The sequence below is a fragment of the Amblyomma maculatum genome, chromosome 1, assembly GCF_055883805.1.
Source record: "Amblyomma maculatum isolate TAMU_Amacu chromosome 1, ASM5588380v1, whole genome shotgun sequence".
Taxonomy (NCBI): domain Eukaryota; kingdom Metazoa; phylum Arthropoda; class Arachnida; order Ixodida; family Ixodidae; genus Amblyomma; species Amblyomma maculatum.
This window is the reverse complement of record NC_139344.1, coordinates 105,969,471-105,997,184: the sequence shown is the minus strand read 5'-3', so window position 1 is coordinate 105,997,184 and position 27,714 is coordinate 105,969,471. Positions and strand designations below refer to the sequence as shown.

At 44.9% G+C, this 27,714-nt stretch overlaps 1 protein-coding gene across 1 annotated transcript in view; it reads right to left on the bottom strand.

Annotated features, from left to right (window-relative positions):
• Window positions 1–1,096: 1,096 nt before the first annotated feature.
• The window catches only part of LOC146203435 (eukaryotic translation initiation factor 3 subunit G-like), a 29,635-nt gene continuing 3,017 nt past the window's right edge, over window positions 1,097–27,714 (bottom strand). Inside the window, exons 5-9 of the mRNA XM_084588770.1 lie at window positions 25,262–25,526; window positions 24,544–24,654; window positions 22,947–23,080; window positions 7,776–7,882; window positions 1,097–1,178 (exon numbers count right to left, since the gene is read on the bottom strand). Of these exons, the coding sequence (XP_084444896.1) occupies window positions 1,160–1,178; window positions 7,776–7,882; window positions 22,947–23,080; window positions 24,544–24,654; window positions 25,262–25,526 (636 nt within the window). The 3' untranslated portion in view covers window positions 1,097–1,159. The remainder of the gene's footprint in view (window positions 1,179–7,775; window positions 7,883–22,946; window positions 23,081–24,543; window positions 24,655–25,261; window positions 25,527–27,714) is intronic.

Genomic DNA, 27,714 nt, shown 5'->3' with positions numbered 1-27,714 from the left:
AGTTTTGCTAGCCCAACTTACACCACACTCAGGTTTAAAATCTCCTGCTTCGCCGCTTGCAGAGAAAAAGCAAACTAGGCCAATACTGAAAGTTATCAAACTACTCTTTTAAAAAATAGATATATGCACTCCAGCATGCAGCAATTTGAGCTTGGCAGCATATGCAAAATCATAATGCATTTTTGCACTAAAGTCTATAAGGCAGTCCTGAATGGAGTTAAGGGAGCAGGAAAATTGGCAATTTTCGGATAACTGTTTGATGCTCTAAAGGCAAATGTAGGGCAAGACTCAATCGAACAGCAGACTGTAATCATGAATTAACCGAAACTGTGACAATTTTTATACGCTTACCTTCTGTGACATTGTTGTGGACATAGCCCTGTATACGTGAACTCTCCGGATCGAGTCAGCATTGGGTAAGCGACGTCATCTTTACTTGATCCGCTTGGTGTCTACATGAATTCGCCTCTAGTGAGCAAGTACTATAGCAGCCGCACTCAGCGTCAAGATTTGCATTTGTTCTTTTACTATCTAGAGCTTCACTTGCTTTCTATAGTTGTTGAGGCTAGAAAGCATTCAATTTCGCTGACGCTCCTAGCCACACCAGCTTTTTGATCCCAAAGTTTCCCAAACTCTCGACAGCGTCTACATGCTTTCAGACAAGAGGGTTAAGCTACTCCCTGCAGACAAGTCAACTCGACTCACTCCACCGTCTACTTTATTCGACCAGACTGCATATACATGAAGCCGACAACTGTTTTTTTTATTCGACAGGCTAACTCGAGTCGAGCCCATGTGTACAAGGCTTCTAGGGTCTTTCAATGGCTTTTTCGTGCAGATGTGGCACAAACACGAGCAAGAATTATTTTGCAGCAGCATGTAACACAATTCCCAGTTTGTGCAGCAATGACACACCAGTTCTGTTATTAAGGTATGCTCCTGATAACCCAGACCAAAATCTCTGGTCTCTCAAAGTTTAATGTGAGTCTACTGTACTGGATGCCATTCCATTATAGCCAATGTTAGGAGACAGGTGTCAAGTACTCCATGAGGCATTACAGAAGGGGCACAAAAATGTACAGAGGAAACCTCGCAGTGACTCTCCAAAACAATCCTTTAATGCAGCCTACAGCAAACGCTGGTTGTTGTTCCACTGGTGTCAAGCAGTTCCAGAGGGCCTGTGAAACAAGACGGAAACAAGATTCAGGTTCAACAAAGCCTCGAAAGAGCTGTGCACAAGGTATACTGCCAAATAAGCACTGACTGCTCATGAGAAGAAAAAGTAAACTATGTGTCCATAATAAATGTCAATGTCAACACAAACTGAAATCTTGCTTGACAATGTCAGCAAAATACTGAGTACTTCAAGTACAGCAATGTGCTCCTCGAACTGGCAAACAATGGAGTCTGTAACATATATATTTAAAAGTGAATTACACTGGATGATTTACTCGGACACCTAAAATTTGAATCTGAAAGTGGAAGTAGTCATGAGGGATGACCGACTCACACACATCCATTCACACTCGTCTGCATTTCGATAGAGGCTGATTGGAATGTGCCTGTGCACTGTGTTATTGAAAACTGAACAAGAGTTGAGGGAGGGAGCCTGTTTGCAAGCGAACATCATGACAAGAGGACTTGTCTTCGTCTTCACCTAGATGGGTCCCCCCTCCAAACAATGATTCAGTTTTCTTTGACACTGTGCAGCCATATTCTTCACCTTGTTCTACCCTGTGTACTGTTAAAGGTGGCACTTGGGTGCTGCTGGATGGATCCTTGGCCGCATCGATGCCCGCTCCAACCAGAAAGAAGTGCCGCTGAGCGAAAGTGTTTAGGAGTTGAAGAATGAAGACTTCGTTTATTTACGAGTAGGTAAGAACTACGATGCCCGAACACACAGTTTTATAGCGTTCGTGTTCCCCAGGTGAAGGGCGGGCTCACCGTGGAGGGAGTTTCCTTATCAGGTCAGTGTCACTCACATTAACTCACTGTCACTCTTGCAGACACACCCCCTCGAAAGACTTTAGACTTTGTGATAAGGAGGAAGCCGCTGCGGCGGTGTAGATGATGGTATAAGAGGAGCTCAGTGTCTGCCGGTGGCTCATGGTCCGGGACACACCTGCGTCAAAAGGGCTGCGCCGTCAGCAAGAGGAATTGGAGAAGCGCAGCCAGAGACGACCCCATCTGTTACTTTGTTCGACTTCGCAGAAGAGAGGTCTGCGCGGCCGCGTTGAGAGCACCGACCCATGCAGGAGCCATCACAAGTGCAGCCAGAGACGACCCTGTCTGTTACTCTGTTAGACTTCGCAGAAGAAATGTCTGCGCGGCCAAGTTGAGGGCACCGCCCCATGCAGGAGCCACCGAGAAAACCTTTTTGTTCCCGATGGCCTGCCGTTGACCGCTGCCGTTGACCGCTGCCGTTGACCGCTGCCGTTGATCGGCCGAACCCCGCGTTCCTTTCACACTTTTTTTTTGTGATGGCCATCCACAGTCGCGTCTCACTGTCGCAGTTCTTGACCACTCCACCTCTTTTGGTCGGGAATTCTTGCCCTGATGGTCGAAAGTGGCAGCTCCCGCATCCGATTCGTCGCCATCCTTAACAGCTCCTCCGCAGCTCGATCGGCTAGTGGTCGCAATCATTTATCAAAGAGAGATGGGCTTGCGTTCGCGCTGATGGCCTCGCTTGAAAAGTAACGTCTCCCCAGGCAACAACACCGTCAACCAACACCAACAAAGGAAAGCATAGATCAAACTTTCCACAAAACACAGCACTGCCACACGCGCAAGCACTCAGAATCCACTTAAGATCCACCAGGCTTTCTGATAAACAAATAATATTCCTGTATTCTGATCCCCTCAATTTTGCCCGAATTCCGTGTCAGAGCAAGCTTCCATGTCCCATATGAGGCCACCGAAGACAAGTCCTGCAGGCCGTATATGAAAAGGTGGGGGAGTGTTCCACAGAGCTAGAAAATCAAAACAAAAAATTTCACCAACACCACTTACCTGCCCTTCTGCCCTATGATCTGATTTGAGAAGTTCCCATGTAAAGCTTAACTCCTCATCTCTAGTTTCCAAGAGAGTTTTACAAATATCAAATTTCTTTATGTGATCATCCATCTTCTCGCACATCGCCAGCAAATCACCAATAATACTATGTTGTGCCCGGCTACTCTAAAACATTTTGATCCACAATTCAACGGGCTGTGCTCGCACTGTGGGGAGGTGTCTAGCACCTACCACATGGTGTGGGCCTGCCAGAAAAACCCATCTTTGCCCCCTATCCCCAACCCCACCCGAGAGAATTAGGAGGCGACCCTGTCCAGCTACTGCACCCTAGAGGCCCAAAAGGTCTTAACGCAGCGCACCCGGGCTAAGGCAAACACCAATGGAGTGCCTGTCTAGGCATCCCACCTAGTGTATATACCTCTTTGTAATATGATAAATGTTCACCACCACCACCACCACCACCTCTGCCCATCTCATGAGATCCATGGTTGCTGCTCTTGAGTTTTGACTTTGCTGACACACAGTTGTTGTTCACGCAGCAGTTCAAATTAAATAATCCAAAATCTGAAGCCTGGCGAATCTCAAGCAAAGTCCAAGCACTCACCCGCAGAACCAGTATACCAGGTCGCATGGTCGATCCAACTGCTGCCAACCAGTTGTTAGAGGTGGGATTGGGGTGCCGCTGGATGGATCCTCGGTCGCATCGACGCCCGCTCCACTCAGGAAGAAGTGCCACTGAGCGAAGAAGTTAGGAGTTGACTTCGTTTATTTACATTTTTAGAAGGAGTAGAGAAGAACTATGATGCCCGAACACACACAGAGTTTTATAGCATTCGTATTACCCAGGTTCCCTAGGTGAAGGGCGGGCTCGTCGTGAAGGGCGTGTCCTTATCACTTTAATGCCATTCTCATTACCAACTGTCACTCCTGCAGACACGCCTCCTCGAAATAGTTTAGACTTGGTGGTAAGAAGGAAGCCATTGCAGCGGTGTAGATGGTGGCACAAGAAAAGCTCAGTGTCTACTGGCGGCTCATGGTCTGGGACACACCAGCGTCAAAAGGGCTGCCGTGCGCCGTCAGCAAGAGGAATTGGAGAAACGTAGCCAGAGGCGACCCCATCTGTCACTCCGTTCAACTTCTCTGAAGAGATGCCTACGCGGCCGCCTTGTTCACCCATGCGGGAGTCAGCGGGAGCCACTTAGACCTTTTTGCTCCCGAAGGTCCATCTTTCACCGCTGTCGCTGACCGGCTGAACAACCCCCAATCCTTTCCGGCCTTTTTTTTTGTGATGGCCATTCGCAGTTGCGTCTCGCCGTCGCCGTTCTTGACCACTCCACCTCTTTCGGTCGGGAATTCTTGCCTTGATAGTCGGAAGCGGCAGCTCCCGCGCCGACCCACTGTCGCAATCCCTAACAGTACCGATGTCAGGAGGCATTAAAGGAGTCCAGGTGGTCAAAATTACCAGAAGCCTTCCACTATCAGCATCCCCCAGAGTCCGAGTATACATAGACTCGACAGCACCAGATCGAGTCAGCATTGGATAACTGATGTCATCCTTACTCAACCCGCTTGGTGTCTACATGAGTTCACTTTTAGTGATTAAGTATAACAGCGGCCCCTAGTGTCAAGACTGCACTTGTTGTGCAAATCCTGACTGATCTCGGGCAGCTCACTGGCTGCCAGAAAATTCGATTCCGCCAGGAAGTGGCACCGTGGTCATACTGGCAGCAACTGGAACCCGTCATCTGGCTGAGTCCTCAACAAAATGAAAAATAAAGGCAGCAAGCTTACATTCTGCACTTCGGTAAAAGTAAAAAGCATTAGGCTTTGAAAGGTGCTAAAAAAATTGCGAGATGTTTAAACCGTTAAACGCCACAAACCAAAGCACGCATGACGCATTAAGTGGCTTCTTTGATTTACCGATCTTGGGCAGCCCACTGGCTGCCAGAAAATTCGATTCTGCCAGGAAGTGGCACCGTGGTCAAACTGGTAGCAACTGGAACCCGTCAGCTGGTTGAGACTACAATGTGGGAGAGCCGCCTCGAAGTGCTCTCTTCCAATTTACGTCGGTTGCATTCTTCACTGACGCGTTGCGTGCGGCAGCGTTTCACAGTAACGCGAGCGTACAGCAGAAATAGGCTCCCTGGATGTGAAAGAAATGACAAAGTTATCATGGGCAGCCGAAGATGGAAGAACAAATAGCAGCTCGCACTTCGGGACGACGCAAATGCGTGAACTTCGATGGGTTGTGAAGCATACACGTGAGCTTTGAGAGGTCTTCAAAATCACGCGCACATTTTAAAGGTTTTCATTTGGCGCCACATCCGAGAAGTTTCGCTTGCATGGTCCATTAAAAGACATGCCATTCTGTCGGACTGTTGCAATTGCAGACTATGCAGTATGATTGCAGTACTGTGACTCAGCTGTGACCCTCCCCAGGGGTCATCAGTTAAAGCATATGTTTGGTGTACTGAACGACACCACAAACGCCACGCGCTTCCGCTTTGCCGTGCTTGGCAGCACTGTGTCCGAAGGAAAAGGGGACCCACACCCAACTTAATGCATGCATAACCTCGATAGTCATACATCAGCTGGTTGAATGTTTTTTCTCGTGCCTTTACTGTTAAAAAATTCGCTGCATACTGCAGATTTGAATTCATTACACAATGGGGCTGGCACAAGAGCAGCGCTAAGTATGTGCGTGCTATGCCTTTGCTAAGGGGAATGAACGTTCACATGAACGTTCACAATGTAGCCTTGAGTGTCGACGTACATGCATGATGGCCCGCAGTCAGAAGCTTTTCTTTTCAATAAATCAAGGAGAGGTGATAGTAATGTCACACGCACACAAAATAAGAGCGACAGTTGAAAAAGATGATGTGCAGTATGGCACAGCCAAACTGAGCACCTGCACTGCCCTCGAGATCGAACAAAACATCACACAAAGCAGCGCGGTCCTTCTAGTCCATGTAAAAGTAGCCGTGCACACTCCCCACTTCCATGTCACCGCTCCATCATCCGCTAGCTGCCCAAAGTGCAGCCCGAAACCGCATTGCCAACGTTATGGCAGCAACCAGAAGTGGGCAGAGTGACCCACAGGTAATGTGCGGGTAGCTAGACGTGGATAATCGAAGAGGCCCAGCGATGCCTTCTGTCAAGCTCACTGTGTTATCTACTGTAAATGCACTATCAACTCACAGCAACTCACACTCGTGACTGCTGACATTTGCGAGTGAGTGGATATGAGTGCACGCTTGTGTGAGTGCGCCAGCCTATGGAGGCAGCTGAGGGGAAAGAAGAAAGAAATAAAAAAAAAACAGCAGAAACTGTCACAAATGATTGATGCCAGAATATTCATTCAGCTTACAGTCCTCAACACAATGAAAAATAAAGGCAGCAGGTTTACATTCTACACTGTGGTAAAAGAAAAAAGCATTCAGCTTTGAAAGGTACTAAAAAAAATTGCAAGATGCTTAAGCTTCACTTCAAGAGTGTAAACTTGACAGCGTTAATAGACCCTGTCATAACTTTTTCGCAGTTATCGTTCGTCGTCACCTGCTGGCCATGCAACAGACTGAGACAATTTGCTTCAGTTTGAAGACTCTGTTTTCTAGAGTGTACGATGGCTCTGCTTCTGCCCCCAAGTCAATGGAAAGCTTGTCAATCCGCACAAGGCCGGGCCCAGTACTGACTGTTGACTGCTGGCATGGAGTCCCTGTCGTTGCTGTGAGCGTGCGCCAATCACGTGAAGCTGCACCCTCCTGGTATTTTCCTTGCGCATGCTAACGAAGCAATGGAGGCGCTACAGTGCCCTGCAGAATGCTATGGCAATGGCAGTAATATATGCCACCGCCAGTTTTTCCGCCTCATGAGTTTCTTAATGCCATCTCGTTTAAGCATGTCAGGACCAAACGAATCCTAGTACCTTACATTTGAAGCAGTTTTTGTGCTCAAGGCTTTTCTTTTTTCCGACCTTCTGGCACTTCGGTTGTACGTAGCTGGCTTGAAACTAGCTCTGATTGCATTATAATAATTTTTGTTTTTCATTTTCATGACGTCTCATCTCCCCCCCCCCCCCCCCCTCCACACACATACACTCATTATATAAGTGTAAATATGATAAAGTGGGTTCTGGAGCTCTCTTAAATGTGATCAAGGTCAACCAAGCAGCCACATTTTACTGGGGCAAAATCTGCTCCAAAATAGTGCAAATATCCTGTCTCCAGACTAAATTCTTGCATTGTATCAACAATTTTCTCTGATGCAAATTTTTATAAGAGCTTGAACCACCTGCTCAATGCAACGGGTTTTGCCCGTTTTTATGCAGCGCATCAATGCTTCACAAATGAAATATGTAGCAAGGTATAGTTTTTGTCAAAAGTGTAGAGCCCAGAGGTCTTCTCCTGAGCCACTTCATGTGGCTTGTAATGCATTTCGAGTGTTCCAAATCGCTTGGTGGATTTTTGTGTCCTATCCTCTCCAATGGGAAGGACCTCCACCAATGCTAAGTCAGTGCCACTACACAGCTCAGAAGAACCCCTCCTCCGGGCTCTACACTTTTGACAAAGGTTGTACCTTTCCTTTCATGTCTGCCACCTGTTCCCCTCATATGGCAAATAGTGTAGTTGCAAAAAAGGACAAAATTGGTCACACCATGTTCTACAGACCTTCAAGCCCTTCCCATGACTGGCAAGTAGCGTATCAAGGCCCTTGCATCATTTAGGAAAAATTTAGATTACAATAGTATGTTTATCATCACTTACTTGGCCCATTCCACAGAGAGAATGAGGTTGTCATAACCAAAGCCATTGACATTGGCAATGGCTCGTGCAGCATCCTCACGGTGAACGAAGTTGATGAATGCGAATCCCTAAAGAAACAAAACAAAAACCAAGTTAAGAAAGACTGTCTCCTTGCAATACCCAGGAGTACACCATATAATTTTCACATGGATAAAACTCGTGCCCCAATGGGCAACTAATAACCTGTCACAAGTGAATTACTTTTTGCACTTTGTTGCCATGTACAGCCCCGATTAATGTGCAGGGGTGGAAGCAGGTTGAAGCATCCATTTTGGAGCAGCTTTGGAGCAACGAAACGAGAGTTTTGGAGCATTTAAATTACGCTTCGGAGCACGTTTTTAAGGTCAAATGCCTTTGATAATTGCATTTTTTTTTCTGAAATATAAAAACTACAATCTGATTCCTTTTTTATGCAAGTTCAATGCCTTTCCAACTTCGCACTCATATCTGACAAGACAAACAGCCAAAGAGATATATATTATAACACAGGCCGACCTTAGCAAAAGATTGGAAAAGAATAGCAGAAAACATAACGCTTGCTGGTGCACTTCGTAACTGAACATTTAGTCTGACCTAACGCATTCACCTATTTTGACTTGATAAATTCAAATGTCGAGTCTACCATTCGATGCACTCTACCGGCAATACTAATTTGGAGTTCAGATTAATGGGCATGACATTTGCGCTCCCCATCTTGTGCATATCTTATTTTATTTATTTAGAATACATCTTAAAGCCCTCAGATATGAGGTAATACATGATCCTCTTTGATCCTATGCCTGGACTGATAAATTCCCGAGCACATGGACATTTCGTCTGCCAAAAAGGCGCCTTCAGACCCCAATAACGAGCCTTGACAAGCTTGGGGCCAGTGCCTCTCTCATGCTTTTTGCATACCGTGGGATCGCAGACGACTGCAGCCGGACCTCGATCGTCTTGTTTGTTTGTAAATATGGCAGAGGTCTTACTGGGCTGGAAGCAGGCTCAAACATTTTAGAGCAACTTTGGAATATAAATAGATGACATTAAAGGGTAGCCCTTCCATCATACAGCTTTTTTACTTCACTGCCTCCTGCCAATAGTTGAGCATTCTTTGCTTGAGCAATGCAGGGGCTAATTTTTAATATTTTCGCAATAGACCCCGTTCCAACACTCTTGAGAAGCTTCCCAGTGATTGACAGCATTGGTGTACCAACCCATAACACTTCAAGTATGGTTTTGTCTGCCGTAGGCTTGGCAAGCTTGTCACTGACAAAGGGGCTCAGTGGTGAAGTACCTGCTTATTTTCACAGCAGAACCATTAGAATAACTCATGCAGTTTTTTGCAGTGAGACAAGCTCCCTTCCTAACAGCTCACAGTAATTTGCGCTACCAGCTTCGCCTGCTGATCTCGTTTCTCTTCACTGGCGATTCAAAAGGCTGAGGGCGTGTTACGTCACATGCACAGAGCATTTTTTATTTTTGAAATTATCTCCAATCACCGGTGGTTCATACTAAATTTACTAGTAAACAAATATTTATTATGCTCCATGCTTCCTTCCCTTACATTAAGCCTAGTGCAAGATGCGTTATATCTTTGCTACTGGTACAATTGTTCCCATATTCTGCTAAATTTGATGGCAGAACATCAAAACTGCCAGTTTGGAGCAGCATTTCCACCCCTGAATGTACTTCATGCAAGAATGTAAATGCAGTTGCTCTAAGCATGAGTTTAATAGGATGCACAATGTTCACAGTGTAAACTAAACTGTAAAGTACAATTTTTGGGCATCGCAGCTTGACTTTGCGCTTGTGCTATATTTATCACGTGGCCCTGTGAACACATTCCCCTGCTAGTGCGCGCATGAGGACGACCGTTCGGGTCCATGCACATTGCCAGCCCACTAGCGATGGTTTTCAAGTCATATTTCTTAACAAGTGCTCTAGAAGAGCCAGGATCACCCAATGGGTAGCCGAGGAACTATGCTTTTTTTCATCGCTTCTCCACAACACAGTGAGATTTAAAACCAATCCGGAGTCAAGCTAGGTGAAATGCACAATGTTTGCATTATTGTGTCGACAGTGCACACTGCCACCTCGCAAAAACAGTGTTTCCTCAGAGTTTGATGCATCTAAATAGAAGTTTTTGAATGACAACAATAGCAGTGGCACAGAAGACTTGTTTGACAGATTTTTGCTCGGACCATGATGGTGGTTTGTCAGGTTTAACGTCCCAAAGCGACGCAGGCTATGAGAGAAGCGCTTGGACCATGAAACCGCTTCAAATAGTCAAAATCAAAATTACGAATAAACAGAATTATGCAGTTATTTGTTTTCTTTCCTATGTCTGCAATAATAAAATGCTTTGGTTAGTAGAAACACTGCTTACTTATTGGTCTTGTTTACATGTGTCTTACAACCAGTTTTTCTATTTGTGGGAGAAAATGAAAAACTTCACAGCCACGTCCAGGTTTTTCTAATGATTCCAAATATTCCATTTCCATAGCTCAATTAAATCAAAAGGTACGCAATTTTGAAAATATATAATTAACCTATTTCCTACGAGACATATCGGTAGCTTCACTTTATCAAAACCAAAGATAAAGTACATGGCTGGAGTGCTAAGAAAGTTGTTCAAACAGGTGATGCTGTTTTCATAGTATTCGTTGACGCAAACTTAGCTGCAAAATATTTTCCGAATATTCCTTATTATAAACTGTAAATAAAATTTGGCAAGTAAAGTTGGAGCAATATGGATAGCATCACCAGTTAGATATATCAGCATGAATACAGTGACATCAATCTTGAGGTTGTGGCTCAAAAACATGCAAAAATGCTCTATAAGACAATGTGCGCCTTACGGAGGATTTTTGCATGTAGTCCGAGTCACAGCCTTAGGATTGGTATCACTGTATTCTTACTACAGTGAAATCTCGTTACTATGAACACCACATTAACAAACTTTTAATATTAATGAGCTTTTAAAGAATCCCTGGCAGATTTGCTATGTTTTCAATGTTAAACTATTTCAGAATTACGAATTTCAAAATAGCGTATATTTCAGAATAACGAACATATTTTATTTCTTCTTCTATAATTTTAGAACATCAGTATTACGAATTCGGCTAAAATTAACAGCTCCGCAGCTTGAAACTCTTGCGTGAAACGAAACAGAAACTGCCGATTCTGTGTGTACGGTCCGTGGGCTGTAGCTATCATCATCAGGACATCTAGGACCAGCTCCTAGCGCCACCATGAAGCTATGGTTTATTACGCAGTAGCCAGCAGGCCTAGCTGCCTGCGTTTTTTTCTTCCTGTGTTGTGAACCATACGCGGCTCGGTCGTTCGTGCGTGCGGGATGGTATTTTAATTTTTTTTTTTGCCACAGATTATCTTATTGCGAAGTTTGTGCGAGATTGGCGATGATATTAGCCAGCGAAGTGCCAAGAAGATATGAACGCAGCTGCTTTCACTGCAAGAAATCGACGCAGGGAAAAAGCGATTCGGCTTCTACAGACAGCTAGCATTGCCCCATCGACTGCCGCTATCATTATGAAAGACTGAGAGAAGATTTTCAAAGTTCAGGGAGCATTGAAAATGGGGTCAAAGAGAACTTTGATGTTTTTTTCTTTTTTTTTTGCACATGGACGAAGTCCGTACTTTCATCGCTCGGTGCAATCACACACGCAATGAGATGTTCCGGAAAGTGGAAGGTGCATGTGCTGTAGTGGTGTAATGTAGTGCGCAGTCGTGTTTGCTGCGCGCAGCAGAAGAAAATATTTGATTTCTTCGAATAAATCAGCTTTGGAGTTAGTGCAACATTTTCACTTGAGGTTTTGCTCGTCTACACACGTGCCTACTGCCAAGGTACGTCATTTTCATACTTAGGTTTGACCACTGGCTTATAATCGCAGATTTTTCATTACAACGATATTTAAAAAAAACTAACGATTTTTTGCGGTCCCGTGGGATTCGTTATATCGAGATTTGACTGTAAATGGATTTATCTGGTGATGCTATATAGCGTATAGTTTAATTGAAACTTCATGGTACCAGAAAAATTGTTCAAATTTTGGAAAGGTATATTGAAAAAAGTTGCAAGTTCTGCAGGAGCTGGAGGGAAGCAGCCTGTCTAAAACAAAAGTTGTGAAGAAGTTTGGTATTCAGAAGTCAACACTCGCAGATCTTGAAAAACAAAGCTGCCATTAAGGAGCTGTTGAAAATGGGATTTTCGCTTCAATCCGAATGCAGATGAAGACAATGCCATAAGAACTAGAGAAGGTTCTTTTTCTGTGGTTTAAGCGTGTGTTCAGTGCCAATTTTGCGATAATCGTTTTGGGTCAGAAGACACAGCTGTACAAACGGCAGTACAAAATTGCAGTGTCAGCGATGAATGGCTGAGTCGATTCAACAAGCACCATGGCCTCGTCTTCAAGACCATCCCCGGTGAAAGTGCTGAAGTAAGCAGATACTTGCACCGACTGGCAGGAAGAGCACCTCCAAGAGATTTTAGACAGCTATGAGCCATGAGACATCTTTAACATAGTGGGGATTCATAATCCCCTGCCCCATTATAAAGGGCTGTGCGTAATTAACACGCGTGATTGCGCGCGCTCCTGGGGAGGACTGCGAGGAGAGGGCACACGGGCCACCCTCCCCAACCTCCCAGGCCCCAGTGGCGACACCGCGCAGGTTTCCTTCTCTTCTCTCAGCGTACCCGGGAAACCGCCTCTCCCCGACTAGAGGCAATGAGCGCGTCTGTCGCAACTCCCTTGGTGTCTTTTGACGGTTGAGCATGCATGCGCACGGATCATTTCCCATCGGGAGACCACCGCCTTCACCCTCTTCTCCCGGTTCAGCGCGCGCTTACTGCCGCGGGCCGTAAGCACGAAGCCGCACAGGTGAGCAGACTACCTCTCACTTCTTGTGCGTGCTACCCCCTTAGGTGGTCTTATTTCACCCCTGTATACGGTGTTCGCTCGCTACACGGCAGCTGTTCTTGAGTGTATTTTCCCTGCCGTTACTCGAGCACAAGAAACGGTTCGAGTATGTAACTCTGCGTTTGTCCCCTCCGGCTCAAACCCGCCGCAGTAGCGACTTCTTGCCCCACGGGTTGCGGGGCACAGCTCTGTCTGTTAGGGCTGCACGTCGGGGCTAGAAGGCGACTGTAGCGTCTAGCCCCATCCCCCCCCCCCCTAATTGTTATATGTTATAAGATAAACAGCTGATAATTGAAATGTGATATTTGCCACCAAAAATCACATATTCTTTCCATTTCCGAAACTGTCTTTGGATTCTGAATATGTCAACTAAAAGTGAAGATATCGCGGACAATCCAAGGCCAAGGCAGCATATGCCATTAGGATTTCAGGGAGACACAGGCCTTAAAAACACAATTTTTTATTATTAGAAATATTTAACGAAATTCGGCACATATATGTATTCCTTTTACTGTTTTCAAAAATATAACTTGTTTTGCTATATCTCAATTAGTTCTCATACTAAGGGAACATAACTGATGCCTAATTAGGTAATTTCTTATGGGTCATTAACACACTTTCCCTCAATATTATTTCGTTCCAGTTAAAATGTAGCTGCAGCCAAAGACCCGTCATCTGAAGCTATGCTATTTATATTGTCATTGAGGTGCATCATAACATGGTGGAACTGGCAACTGGCTTCTTGTAGCAGCTTTTGTAGCAGGAAAAAAAGCATTTTGTAGCAAAATTTTAAATCTCGGGATGCTTAAATAAAGAAGGCTTGTTTTATTTCTGGAACCCAATTGCTCAGGTGTTTATAATGACCATAGCCATGCAAAAACAAGCTTCAAGCTCAAATGCAGTCTAAAGTGCTGTTCTTTCCTTAAAAAGCCCCAAATTAAGCAAACAGGAGGTTTTCCTAAAAACAAAGCCATTTTTATCCAGAGGGAAGGCATAACGAGATATGCAACTACACTATAAACACCGCAGCCTTGGAAAGAAGGTTGTTAGCTGCCTTAATATAAAACTCTTCTGTAGAAAATCAGAACTGCCGCTCCTTAAAACTGCAACTTGAAGGCACTATTTCTTCTTTGCCTTGATGACTCCAGCTTTGACAGTGCCGCTGTTACCTTTCCTGTCCATTCTTCAGAAGGGTTTGCCCACTCTTAACGTCTGCAAATTTTTTAGACTTGACGCCTTTTGAGAAAAGCAGCTCAGCATCGGTGCTCATATTCCTGGCCAGCCTGATCTCTTCCTGTACCTTTTTCCTGATTCTGACCTCTTTTCTGGGTGTCCTTATCCTGTACATCAGGGTAACATCGAGGCGCCTTTCTCCATCAAGACCCGTGCTGATTGGAGGGAAAAAGGGAAGAATATTTTTGCAGGTCCTGGGTGGAATTTTTATTTTCCCTCAAGAGAGGCGCGCTGCTGGCACTGCTCGGTCAAAAGGAGCGATGCACGGGGGTGTAGAGTGAGTGCAGATTCCATGCGTTCGCAATCTTTGCTTTCATTCTTTTTCTTCCGATGGTTTGGCGGGGTGGCTGGTTAATTAAAGCGGCGCAGGGACTCGTAATCATGAGTCTGCTTCTTCGCAACGCACTGCAGGGATTGTGCATATGCCTTCCTCGTTGTAATGAAAACGTCTAAGGGTACTTACTGACCGTATCATCATCAGCCTGACTATACCCACTGCAGGGCGAAGGCCTCTCTGGAGTGGGAGCAGTTAGGGATAAGGGTAGATGTAGAATACCTCAGTAACCTGCGAATTGCTGATGACATTGCCTTACTAAGTAACTCAGGAGATGAATTGCAAAGAATGATTGATGACCTAGAAAGGAAAAGTAGAAAGGTAGGCTTGAAAATCAATATGCAGAAGACTAACAATGTTCAACAGCCTCGGGAAGGAACAGCAGATTACGTTAAGTAGCGAAGCACTGGAAGTAGTAGGCGAATATGTCTACTTAGGACAAGTAGTAACCGCAGATCCGGACCATGAAAAGAAACTAACAAGAAGAATAAGATTGGGATGGAGAGCATTATGCAAGCACTCGCAGGTTATGACTAGCAGCTAACCGGTATCGCTCAAGAGGAAAGTATACAACAGTTGCATCTTACCTGTACTCACCTATGGGGCTGAAACATGGAGGCTAACCAAGAGGGTTCTACTTAAGTTGAGGACAACGCAGAGGGCTACGGAACGAAAAATACTGACCGTATGCGGGGCTGCAAATATACTGAGTACTTGCGCATAAGTTATTTGCACATGCGCGCACCCACACACATGCAGTTGAAGTTTTATATTGGCAGAAAAGAAATAACTGTCAAGATTGAGATAATCTTCTAATGGGCGCTTAAATGTTGACATTTGGAATTAAGCTGTGAAATTATGCAAGATGTTCCACATAAGGGGTAGTACAAAAGCGGCCAACAGAGCCCAGTGCGCGCGCACAGAAGCAGTCAAATCCTTAGCGCTCCCTCCACTGCTACTCAGCTGCCATCGCATCCCACACCTCACTAGTACAGAGAGAGAAAAAAAAAAACCAAGCGTGCATACTGCTCCAGTTGTGCTTTGCCGAGAGCAGTTCCAAACCGTCACTCGTTTGAAACCACGTCGTCAGTGTTGGTCAGCCTGCTTGCACATCCTTTGCTTGCACGCGCATACAAAAACACACACACGCACACACACAAATTAAGCGAACGCCTAGGGCATCTCAAAGCCGTCACGCGTTTGAACGTGCTTCGACCCCTTCGCCCCCAGCCTGTCAGCCCCTCCTTCCATCCTTCCCGCGCCTTGGACTTGAGAGGTATCTTGCAGCCCCCTCTCAAAAAAAAAAAAAGAGAACTGGCAGGAGACGCAGAGGTGACATAGACAAACATTAATTTTGTGTCATGTGATTGTCCGCACAGGACCTGCAAAAGATTCTTCCGCCTTGCACAGTGTTGCCAGCAGATGTCAGTTTCGGTTTCATGACAGTTCGGTTTGACTGTCAGCAGGGTTGTTCTGCGACTTTTGGTGCAGGCGTGGTGCAGAAGTAGGCAAAAAATCCATTTTGTGGCAATATGTAGCACGATTTTTCATTTGGCACAGTTTGGCGCAGCAGTTCCACCACTGATCATAATACAAAAGTGTCCAACTATGCCGATGCCCCATAATTTTAAAATATAATTAGCTGACATTACTGTCCCCAAAATTTGATATGTTCAATTTACCAACATAAAAATAACATAGCTCCACAGTTAAATTCTTTCTGAATTCAACGGTATAATACTTATTAAAATGTGCCAAAAGAACATAATAAGTTCAGAAAATCGCATTTGAAGTTTTCACATTGAGTGCAGAAAATTTTGGCAAAACAAAACAAAAAGTGTCTTATTCCGGCGAAGAAAACATCTTTAAATATGTTAGAAATGGGTACATGATGAAATTGCAAAAAAAAGTTACAAGGGTTCAACGCTGCTGAACCAAATATTGAGCGAAAGCATTAGCTACGGGTGATCGAGCGTCTTTTGTTTTCCTTCTTCCTCAGCCTACATATAAAGCCCCGCTTTAATCAACCCATATGAACATGCCTTAGTGGCCTATAGGGTTAACGTGAATGCCAGGGTCATAGCAGGCTGATTCTGACATAACCGTCCCATGTGAAACGAGAAACCCAAGTTGGCAGCTCCTGCCAGCCCGTGTGTCACGTGGGGTGTGACGTCACAGCGTCACGTGGGTAAGACGTAACTGCGGCCGGATCACGCGAAGGCTTGAAAGTGCGAGTAGCATTGCTTTTGCAATAAAATATTTTCATTAAGTTATGGGCTGACTTTTCTTTAGCCGAGAGCACAAGGCTAGGGCATCCAGCTCCAAGGAGGCCGGAGAGTCAGTGTGACGCTTGAGCGGTTGACCGCTCACGTCTTCGCGATCTCGTCGCAGGTTCCTCCATGACAAGGACAACGAAAAAAAAAAAAAAAAAAAAAAAAAAAAAAAAAAAAATGAAATACTTCAATTTCGTCAAAAATTCCGGAAAGAATAAAAAAAATGTGGCATTGGAGAGGCGAATGACTTTGCTACAATAACTGCGCATTGCACAAATCACTGCTCGAATACACATCCCCGAAGGAGCTTAACATTGCGTCTGGGTATAAGGCAGACCTCTGCAATGTGACTTTCAATATCAATATGTTTTGCACTTTCATGAACGCGTATTTGAGCAGTGTATTAAGGAATGCGCCGGAGCAGCAATGAAGGTTTTGCCATTTGTAGCTACGCTGATGCCACCGTTCGCAAGTTTTGGCAGTGCAGTATCGCTTCACGAAGTAAAATTGGAATGTAGGTAGCGTGGACAAGTCAATTGTCTATTATTCTGTTATTTTTTGCTCTGAATGCAAATGAATAGCACGGATACTAGAGCACAAAGTAGACGCAGCTAGCCCGATGGCAGCAGCCGTAAGCGCAGCCTACTCACTTAACCCTTAACATGGCGTCGTGTAGCGCGGTTTGCTGAAGGTCCGATAGATGGCAGCAATTTTACATAAGGTCTATTTGAACCCGCAGAGTCGTCATCGGGCAGCGTGGTTTATGCTCCCTGCAAAAAATCTGGCACCGTAACGCATGTCCTGACGGCACACTTGTGGCCGGTGCCTTTTTGTTTCTGTTCTGTGCTCGTTTCTTACGGCTTCCAAAGGCTCGTTGCGCGCACGGTTACAATCGACTGTTTTCCGGAATCTTGACTGCAAGAAACAACTCAGCACAAGCGGTGCACCGAGAAACAAAAAAGAAATAATATGACGTACTGGTCACGCCAGCCAATGAAAAACACACCATGTGAGAGCCAATGAATGACAGCGAACGGCCTTCGGAAAACCGCCGCTCACAGGCACTCCGCTTGAGCAACGCCATTTTGCGGTACAGTTGAATCCCGCTATAACGAAATTCACGGTGCACGAAAAAAAATTCGTTCTCGCGGAACTTCGTTATCGCAAAAATTTGACGTGAAACGCAGAAAGAATTGCCCAAGCAGCAGCAAAGGCGTTTAATGCCAAAAATCTGTAAGCTTGGTTTGCTTACGCTTCACGGCGAGCAACGCCGTCACGCGATTTTCGCACTCGGTCAGCAAACCCATTGCAACATCGTCTTCTCGGACAGCAACGAAATTCCTGATGACATCAAAAGCGTCCATCACCTGTACGGCGGTTGCCGCAGCCGGCGCTTCCTGTACGTCGTCGTCTTCTTCATACCACGCATGCACTGCTTTGTCCAACTCTTCATGGAGGGGCCGCGTCACCTTTTTGTGCTTCGAGGATGTGCCTGAAGCAAGTGCCATTCTCACGCTGTCCTTATTGCCTAGAATCGTTGACAGCGAACTTGCAGGAATTCCGAAGTCTTCAGCAATTGCCGCTTTCTTCCTTCCGCTTTCTGCTTGGGCGATTATTTGAGCTTTTTGCTCAAGGGAAAGAGTTTTGCGTTTTTTCACTTGCGTTGCCATCGTGTCCTGCGGATGAAAACTCGTCGTTGTCGAAGAGAAAGGCAGCGAGTGAACAACGCGACCATGACACAAAGCCAAAATGGCGGAACTGCAATCACGTGATTTCATGCTTAATGTGGCTTTGGATTTGACTTGGACTTCTCGCCAATAAAACTAGTTTCGGTTTCGATTTTGAACGCGAAAATTTCGTTGAAGCGGAAACGCTCTGCAAAAATGGTTCGTTGTGCAGAGAAATTTAGGCCATTAATTCTTATAGGATACTCGTGGGGCATAAAAAATTATTCGTTGTCGCGGAAATTTCGTTGTGGCGGTATTCGTTGTGGCGGGATTCAACTGTAGCGCAAATTGCGCACAAAGAAAACAGCTTCAAACCAAGCCCAATATGGCGCCGAACGGCCGGCTGCAATACCCGCAGCACGCGGGGCAATTTCAAACAAATTTCCTCTGTTCGGGGGGCATTTCGTGGCTGCCGTGATGTTTTGAAAGCTGACATAATCACATTTTCTGACCGAATTGAGCGTTAACAATTTACGTGCAGGTGCTCGAAAGGATAAACATTCCAAAAATGAGTTTTTCTCAAAATCGATTTTTTTACCATTTTCGACCGTTCTAAGACCCGCGACTTCCCTTAAATGATCTTGAATCACAAAGGATCGCAGTAACGCATAAATGAGAATTCTAGGATGATTTGGACGAAAGTTATGGCTTGTCATACTTGCCAATGAAAAAGCTCGTTTTGGTGACTAAACAAATGATTTTCATAATTTTAGCAAATAAGCTGTGGTTAAAAAGCCAAATTAATGCAGAGCTTGCGAGTTTATCTTTCTAGCAAAAAAAAAAATAATAAAATAATTATAGCGATAGCAAATACAGAATTGGAGATACCGCTCCTCCAAAATGCTGACAGTGTCTAAAATATAACTGAAAAATCAGTGAAAAAGATTTTGGCACAGTTTTGAATTAGCAAGACTAACAGCAACTCGATAGTGAGTTCTAACTGGTTTCTGGTAACGATGCACCGTTTCCCGTTGATAATTGCCCCTGCCACTCAGACGCAAGCTTATTTCGACAAAGTTTGCGATTCCACACGCCGCGTGTCATGCCGTTTCACGACCGCCACTGCGCCACTCATTATTCCAGAGTGCTTGGTCTGTCGCGGCCATGAAAACTGCTTAGGTATCACTTTTTCATCTGCATCGTCATAATTATGTTGCACATAGAAAATGCTGAATTGTGCTTTACTGCCTTGAAGCACTCATTAACTAAATGCATGAGATATTTGCTCAACAAGCAGCAGAAAAAAGCCAGCAGCAAATATTTAAATCCGCAGCCTATAAAGCTAAAGCAGACATGCAGAGTGGCTGTCGGCAGGGCAAACTGAGGACGGTGATTGCTACTGATTGCTACGGACAGTGAGGTACCGTATTGTCATAGTGCGACAAGGAAATAGGCTGACGGCAGCGCAACAGACTACACCACCGGCTGACCATGAGTCTGCTGTCGGCATCACCAATGGTGACAAGAACCAAAAAAAGCACGAAAACCATATCTTCCAAAGGTCTGACAACCTACACTGGCCTGTGACTGCATATATAGGGGTATTACAGCGAAAGCTCTTATATTCCACCTTCGATAATTTGAACTTTTAAAATTTTAGCTGCACTACTTGGCCCCGTACTACAGTCGAACCTCGATGTAACGAACCTCAATGTAACGAAATTCGTGATGTAACGCATTTTTTTCATTTCCCAATCACTTCCCCATTGAAAACCATGTATTTCTTTTCGCAATTTAACGACGTAATTTTGTACCGCACTTTCGATGTAACGAAGCCCTTGCGCATTGCATGCATGTGCCAAGAGCGACTTCCATAATCGAATGAGAGATAAAAATTTAGCAGAGACAGAACGCATTTTGTATTTGCCCTTTTACGCGACAATTTTGCCGGCAGTCTGGGAATCTGCAAGAACGTACAGCCGCGCCATCTGTCGTACGCATACAAAACCCGCAGCATGGAAGTTTCAAGACGCGTCACACCATGACGCCACTGGCCTGTCGGAGACTCGGGACGTGAAAGCGCAAACCGGAAATATGCGTACGTGAGGCCTGAGGAGGCTGACAAAGAGCGTCTCGCTGTTGAACAGCAGCAGCGTTTCTTCGACTTTGCTCCGTTCATCGTGCAGTGAGTTTTGTGTCTAAGATGAGTGCTCCTCGCAAGAAAAAGTTTTGTCTATGGACATGAAAGCCAAGATCATCACTGAAGTAATGAACGGCGAAAAGAAGAAGACTGTTGCCGAAAGGTATGGACTTTCGCAAAGTTCACTGTCTACGATACTTAAATTGAAAGACAGCATTATGACTGCCGTTAGTGCGGGTGGCTCGGGCCTGCAGCGGAAAAGATTAAAGGAGGCAAGCTACGTCGACGTAGAAAAGGCCCTTTTCACGTGATTCTTGGATATGCGTGCCAAAAACATGCCGTTGAGCGGGGCCATTCTACAACAGAAGGCCCTGAACTTCGCTTGCATTCTTGGGTGCGACGACTTCAAAGCCAGCAGCGGGTGGCTCAAACGATTTAAAGGTACAACATTGTTGGAAAGGTGGCCAGTGGAGAGTCGGCCGAGGCGAACGAGATTGGAGCATCTGACTGGCTACGTGATTGCGTCCCGGGCATTTTGGCACGTTTCCACGTCGCCGACATTTACATTGCCAACGAGACAGCATTTTTTTATCGGCTGTTGCCAAAGAAAACATTGACGCTGCCATGGTGGCAAGCACAGTAAGCAGTGTTTAACTGTTCTTTTCTGTGCCAACATGAATGGCAGCGATAAATGTGTGCCATTCGTAATTGGAACAAATGAGAAGCCGCGCTGCTTTAGCGGCAAGAAAACGATGCCAGTGAAATACACGTCAAACACGAAGGCATGGATGACGCGGGATTTGTTCAGAAAATGGCTGCAGGACTTGGATGCTGAAATGCGCAAGCAGGGAAGAAGCATCTGCCTACTTGTGGACAACTGCTCCGCGCATCATGTTCAAGACTGTGCGCTTACCAACGTCGAGCTCGAATATTTTCCCGCAAATTGCACCTCCTTGATATAACCACTGGACCAGGGTATTATTAACAGCGTGAAGTGTTCGTACCGCAAGCGGGTGATAGAAAGGCTGCTGCTGAACACCGAGCTCAAAAGAGAGACCAAAATCGACGTATTCATGGCCTTGGAGATGCTATCGCGGTCATGGGAGTCTACGAGCAGCGAGAGTATAGCGAACTGCTTCAAAAAGGTGGGCTTCAAGGATAGCATGCACTCAAACCAAGAACTGGGTTGCGAAGCTAATGACGACCTCGAAAGCATGCCATCCACATCCAGCACAGACGTCGGTGGCTCGTGGCAGCTGCTCTGCGATCAGGGTGGTGCTCCCAGCGACGTGACGCTTGAAGACTTTGTTTTCAGCGACGCTTGTGCTCGTACAACCGAAGAGCTGGATGATGCCGCTATAATTCAGAGTGTCACCAACACGGGAATGGAGGATGACGACTCTGACCAAGACGGCCATGTGGCGAGCAGCGCGCCTACACCGACGCAAGTCATGGATGCGCTGGATGTTCTGCGTGCACACGCGGGCGCGCATTCACATGAGCAGGCCTTGGTAGCCCTGTCTACATACGAGCGCCTTATAACGCCGACGCTTATTAAAAAGCGTCAGTTGAAGTTGACGGAGTTCTTTGCTGCCACATGAACTGGATCGACTGCACGTACTCCACAAAGTTTCAATAAACATTTTTTGCATTCATGAAACAGTCTCGTAATTCCATGAATAACACGACCATTGAGTTAGTAAACTGAATTTTCTTGCAGCATCCGTTTTTTTTTTTTGCGTGTGATGTCCTCGTAGGAAAAAAAAATAAAAAAAGTAAAACGGGTGAGCGACGAAAGAAAAATAAAATAAAAAAGTGCCCTGGTCGCATACAGCGAATAAAATGAAGTGCAGAGCAAGAAAAGCGACGTAATTAAGCACTGATAGAAACCGTTTACTTAACCGGCACATAAGCGTTCGCCAAGCGCTTCGTCGCGAGCACAATCCCACCGTCAGCAAGAACTAGCCACGCCCTAGGTAGCCACGCCGGCCTGAGCGATGCGAACATATTTTTCTTTATTTTTGCCCCATTGATGCGTCCCCGCCTGCAGTTTAATGATGATGATGATACTCGTGGCAACATCTTGTGGCGGGTTTGAGTACTAGGCGCTGCGCTCGTTCTTTACTATCACTCATTATGCTCCTGATATAGAAAAAAACATCCGGTGCCCTTGTTAGCGTTACTATTACTAGATTTTCTTGCGTATTTCCTCAATAAGTGTTTTACAAGTTCCCATCAACTAGCAGTGCTCCACGAACCAGTTATACTTTATTTTGACAGCTGAAACATGGGAACCTCGATGTAACGAAATGTTCGACTGCAAGTAGGACTTCGTTATATCGAGGTTCAACTGTATATAGAAGCTCACATAAAAAAGCCTGATAATTTGGTTGCTAATACAAACCAACTGCCTCCACACATGGCCAGAAAAACGCAGCTGTGACAGGGCGGCCGTGTCACGAAACTGCGTTGCCTTCAAAAATGGAGATAGAAAAATGGAGTGAAGGCGGGGGTGCAAAATATGGTACAGTGCAGCTGTTACCCATTCCACACTGTATACACACACCTTTGACTGGCCAGTGACTTTGTCCTTTGCCAAATAAATCCTGGCAATCTGGCCGAAGGGCCGAAACAGGTCTTGCAGGTCAGAGTCCCGAACATCTTCAGAGAGGTTAGTGACACGAATCGTGGCTGCCTCATCTGCACAAATCATATGCAAAACCATCAGAGTACAATCACAATTAAAATAACAAGCACAACAAAAGCCACACAAACGTTTTCTAAAGTCAATGAATAGTGTTTACAAGAACAGACGACAGATGGATAAAAGAACAGAAAAACCTTATTGGTCGACGGATAGAGAGGAGTTCCCTACAGGCTACCACCTGCCTAGAAAATGGCCGTCAGCCCTTGAGCAGCTGCGGCAACTTCGGCCGGTCGGATGAGTTCGAGTTGTCTCTGGGTCAGAGCTGAACAACACTGTTACCCAGTCTTCAGTCTTTAATCACTTTATTTGCTCTGAAGCCTGAGTGCAGTTCCAGATCATTTGGTTTAGGTCGGCCCTATCATTACATTTCTTCCATTTGTCTGCAAAATTTCACTCAAACCTTAAGAATTGCAACTTGCAGCCCAAATATAACCTGCACTTATCAATGGCTCCGAATTGTGTGTAAGCTGAGTGCTTAAAGACCAACATCATGAAAATTTTCCGCACAGTAAAAGTATTTTCTCGTAGCATGTGGAGAGAGTACTAAAAACAAAATATGGCATTTGTAATTGAATTAAGAGCTTCAAGAATCGCTTGCAAAAACCATCGTTTCCAAACGAGAAGCTGGAATAAGAGCGGTCATTACTAAGAGCCAGAAATGATGTAGAAACGGGAGCAATCGCGCCCTCGAATGTTGCAGTCGTAGCATTTTGGTAGCTTTCTGCTGCTTGCAAAAACCTGAGTGAGTGTGCACGCATTATATACATGGACATTTTGAGAGAAGCAACACATACCTAATGAATTCACGTCACTGCCAATTAATGCCAACCGCCTACAGGAACTACTATTTGTTTAGACCTATGTTTTCTACAATTCAGAAGCACATGCGATGCAACCATTGTTGTACACCATGCTGCAGAAGGCTGCACAGCATTTTGGTGTTGTAATAGTGGTGACAATTATAAAAACTTCACCACTGCAACAAACCTAGGACAAACCTAGCTGTATACTTGAAATCCATTCTTCCGCAATGGGCCCAGCTTGAGGAGCTCTCGAGTGCCCATTTCAACATAATGTCTGCTTGTAACATGACTAGTTTTCTAGCAAGAATAAAACGTCGTTACGATTAGCTTTACAACTCCCCGACCACATTAACAGGTATTAGTGGCCAAGCAAAATTTTGTTGTAGTTGACTTTTAAAACGCTAAAAATAAAAGAACCCTAAAATTACAGAAAGAAAACTGTAAACGGGGACCGTTCATGGTTTTCTCACTCGACATCACACACACACACACACACACACACACACACACACACACACACACACACACACACACACACACACACACACACACACACACACACACACACACACACACACACACACACACACACACACACACACACACACACACTTGAAAAACAAAAAACAAAGAAGTGCCAGGCAGTCGCTTACCCCTGGTGCGGGACTGGGTCATCGATTCTCCACGGCGGTTGGCCCCCTCTCGCATACTAGGTGGAATGTACTTTCCAGACTTCACCTTCTCTTCCACTTCAGCTGCAGCAACTGCATTTGTTGCAAAGAAGCAACGTAAATAAATACACGTGTCAAATGGAGGGTGGGGATGGGGGAATGGACTTCGCAAAACTACGAGCACTGGCTGACGAAAAAGAAATACAGATAGTAGCTCAGACGAGCCCAGCCATCCTCACCAAGTACTAATGAACCTTGATGCAAGAGACCACAGATTTTGGCTGCAATTATCAGAGCATCTCATTCCAGAGTAAACATATTTTGCTTTATGAAATTGCATCCGATCCAGGATATGTAAAATTACTGCTTTAATGAACTTCCAGAACACAGCCGTACCTCAATGTAACGAAATTCGCAATTCGAGCGTATTCGAGCAAATATTGTACTTCTGTAACTTGACTACCAGTGTGAGCAGCTCCATTGAACTTTGCAGTTATTCAAATGTCAGTGCCATGAGTCTACCCTGAAAATTTCATTTGGCAATCTCAAGAAGCAAAAAATTTGGCATTCAAAAGTAGCTGCCCCCTTAAGTGTTAAAAATCAAAACAGTAAGAGGAAGGAAGACACCAAAGGGAACACCAAACCCTGCTTGGGTTTCGGCACAAACTACAACCACAGCATTTAGGGTCTGCAAATGTACCTGGTTTGGCCTCCTCCTTCAGGTGCTCAGGAAGGGCCACCTTGTCCTTGAATGGGCACTGGGTGGTCCAGTGATCCTCCTTGCAGATGCGGCATTTAACCATTTTGGTCTTCTGGCTGCGCAGCTTAGCCAGCATGTCCTCCTCAGGGCTGGTCTCTTCCTCTTGAGCACTTACAAACTGCATCTGGATTTCTTCACCCACCACTGTGGTGGCTGCATTGGGGCCAGGTGGGTCATTCTTGGCTGCCCCAAACTTCTTCCACAACTGGGCACATGAACCAATGGTATATAAATTGTACCAAAGGGGGCCAATGTACAATCACTGTTTTCTTGGCAGGTTCCCAGCATAATTAAGGCATTTCTCTGTGTTTCACAGCAAATAACAAAGTGAGATTTCTTAGTGAACCTTCGAATGATGGCAAGTGCACAAGGGTTCAAAATAAAATGTTTCAAAATATGTTGCAGGTTTTTTTTCCTCTGTAGCGATACATAAAACATTAGAATACACAGAACCTAATTTCTGGCTTCTCGCCTAGGGCCAATAAAATATCTAGCATTGAATTTTTTCACGATAGCTTTTAATTTCATCAACTGAATGAACAATGGCTGTGACATTAATGGATTGTTTAGTGAGGCAATGAAAAACTGTAACAGATGATATATTTGTAATTATTGCAGGTAATGAAGAATGCTACTATAAGCTGTTGTGAATTAAGGCTAAATGTCAGTGATTATACTGCAGTTTTTTTCATACTTTATGTGACTTGAACACCTCTTACCCCTCAAAGTCATTGTTTAATGCAACCGAAATGACACGAAGGAAAAGGCCACGGAAGATTCAACATGTTATGCATACAGCTGAAATTCATGAAAATAGTAGCCAACAAATAATGTTTTTTGCATTTTCGGTTTGTCAGTTTAGTTCATGGTGTTTACCGCCCCAAAGCGACTCGGGCTAGGAGAGATGCCGTAGCAAACGGCTCCGGAAATTTCGACCTCATCTGGGTCACATACATTGCACAGCACAGAGGCACCTTGCTTTCACCTTCATCGAAAAGCGGCTGCTGCAAACAGGATTTGATTCTGCGCACTCGGGTTTAGCAGTATAGCGCCCTAACCACTGAGCCACTATGGCAGGGCATTTTGAATTTTTTTTTTTTAGTGAGCTTCTGGTACATTGCAGTGACTGCATTGTGTACTGCCAGCATAATCAAACAATAAATTCTCAAATATAATATACATACGAACTTAGCACGTAATGCATTTGACACTTCTTGGTATAATTATTTCAAAACACTTTAAATACATAATTTTTTTGTGCTAGTAAGAGCTATTCAAGCACTCAATGCTCTCCCGACTTTATACAGAAGCATGAACGCAGAAACGAAGTTATGAGCTTTTTGAGGGCAGCGCTGCACACCTGTTGGGTCAGACCTTGCTCACGGCAGGTATGCAGCACTTACTGCTCAATAAAGCGTTTTCTTAGTAGAGAACAAAAAAAGGGGTATGAGGGTTGTAAGAAGCAACTGCAAAAACTGAAATATAGGTCAGACTGGACTATAGGTCGACAACCCCCAATTTAATGGTTCTAAAAATAGAACATACACAGCAAATGTACTTTAAAAACACACTTACCTCAAAACAAATGAGGCTCAACCAGCTCTGCGTACTGATGACACAATACTATATGCTAATTTCCATTTAAATTAAGGTTTATGCGCACTGCATTATGTATGCCACATGGCTAGGAAGCATGCAAGTGTTATTCAAGCCGGATGACGAGTGCTTCTCACTGCCCGTGTCTCGCAATGCACATTCACTGCACCGCCTAGCACGTCGTAGATACTGCTTTTTTGATGTTTGAGCACGATCTCATCAGGAAAAGACTTCCACATTGATGACACCCAGCCACAAATAACTGGCAGTGATGGACACTGCCGCTGGTCAGACGAGGTAGACAAATCGTTGCCTACCATTCATTCATTATAAATTTTGGGCATTCGATCATTAAATGGCTGGTTGAGCTATTTATTTGGCATTACCCTGATAACACCCTGTCACACCGCAATAGCAGCAATAGTGACGGAGGGCTATTGACTTAAGCCAGTCATTGTTGTAAAACTTCCGTAGTTTTTTGCCAATGACCATAATATAACATGGGGTCGATTTTTGCAATCGATCTTACAAAATAGAGAGAGAAAAAAAAAAAAATTCAACATATATTTCAGTTTTTATAGCACCAGGCTAGATTACACAGCAAATGGTGAACACTTCAATTTTGAGCAAAATCCTTGCTCCTCCTCAGACCTTACTTGCCCCTCAGAAAGACAATTTTCTTACCAAGGCAGGCTAAGATCACTGACAAGGGAGGAAGATTAAAGGGTTGCTCTTGGAGGGGGCGAAGCTAATAGAACCCTGTATTTCTAAACCCCCTTTTTTTTTTTCAGAAAAAG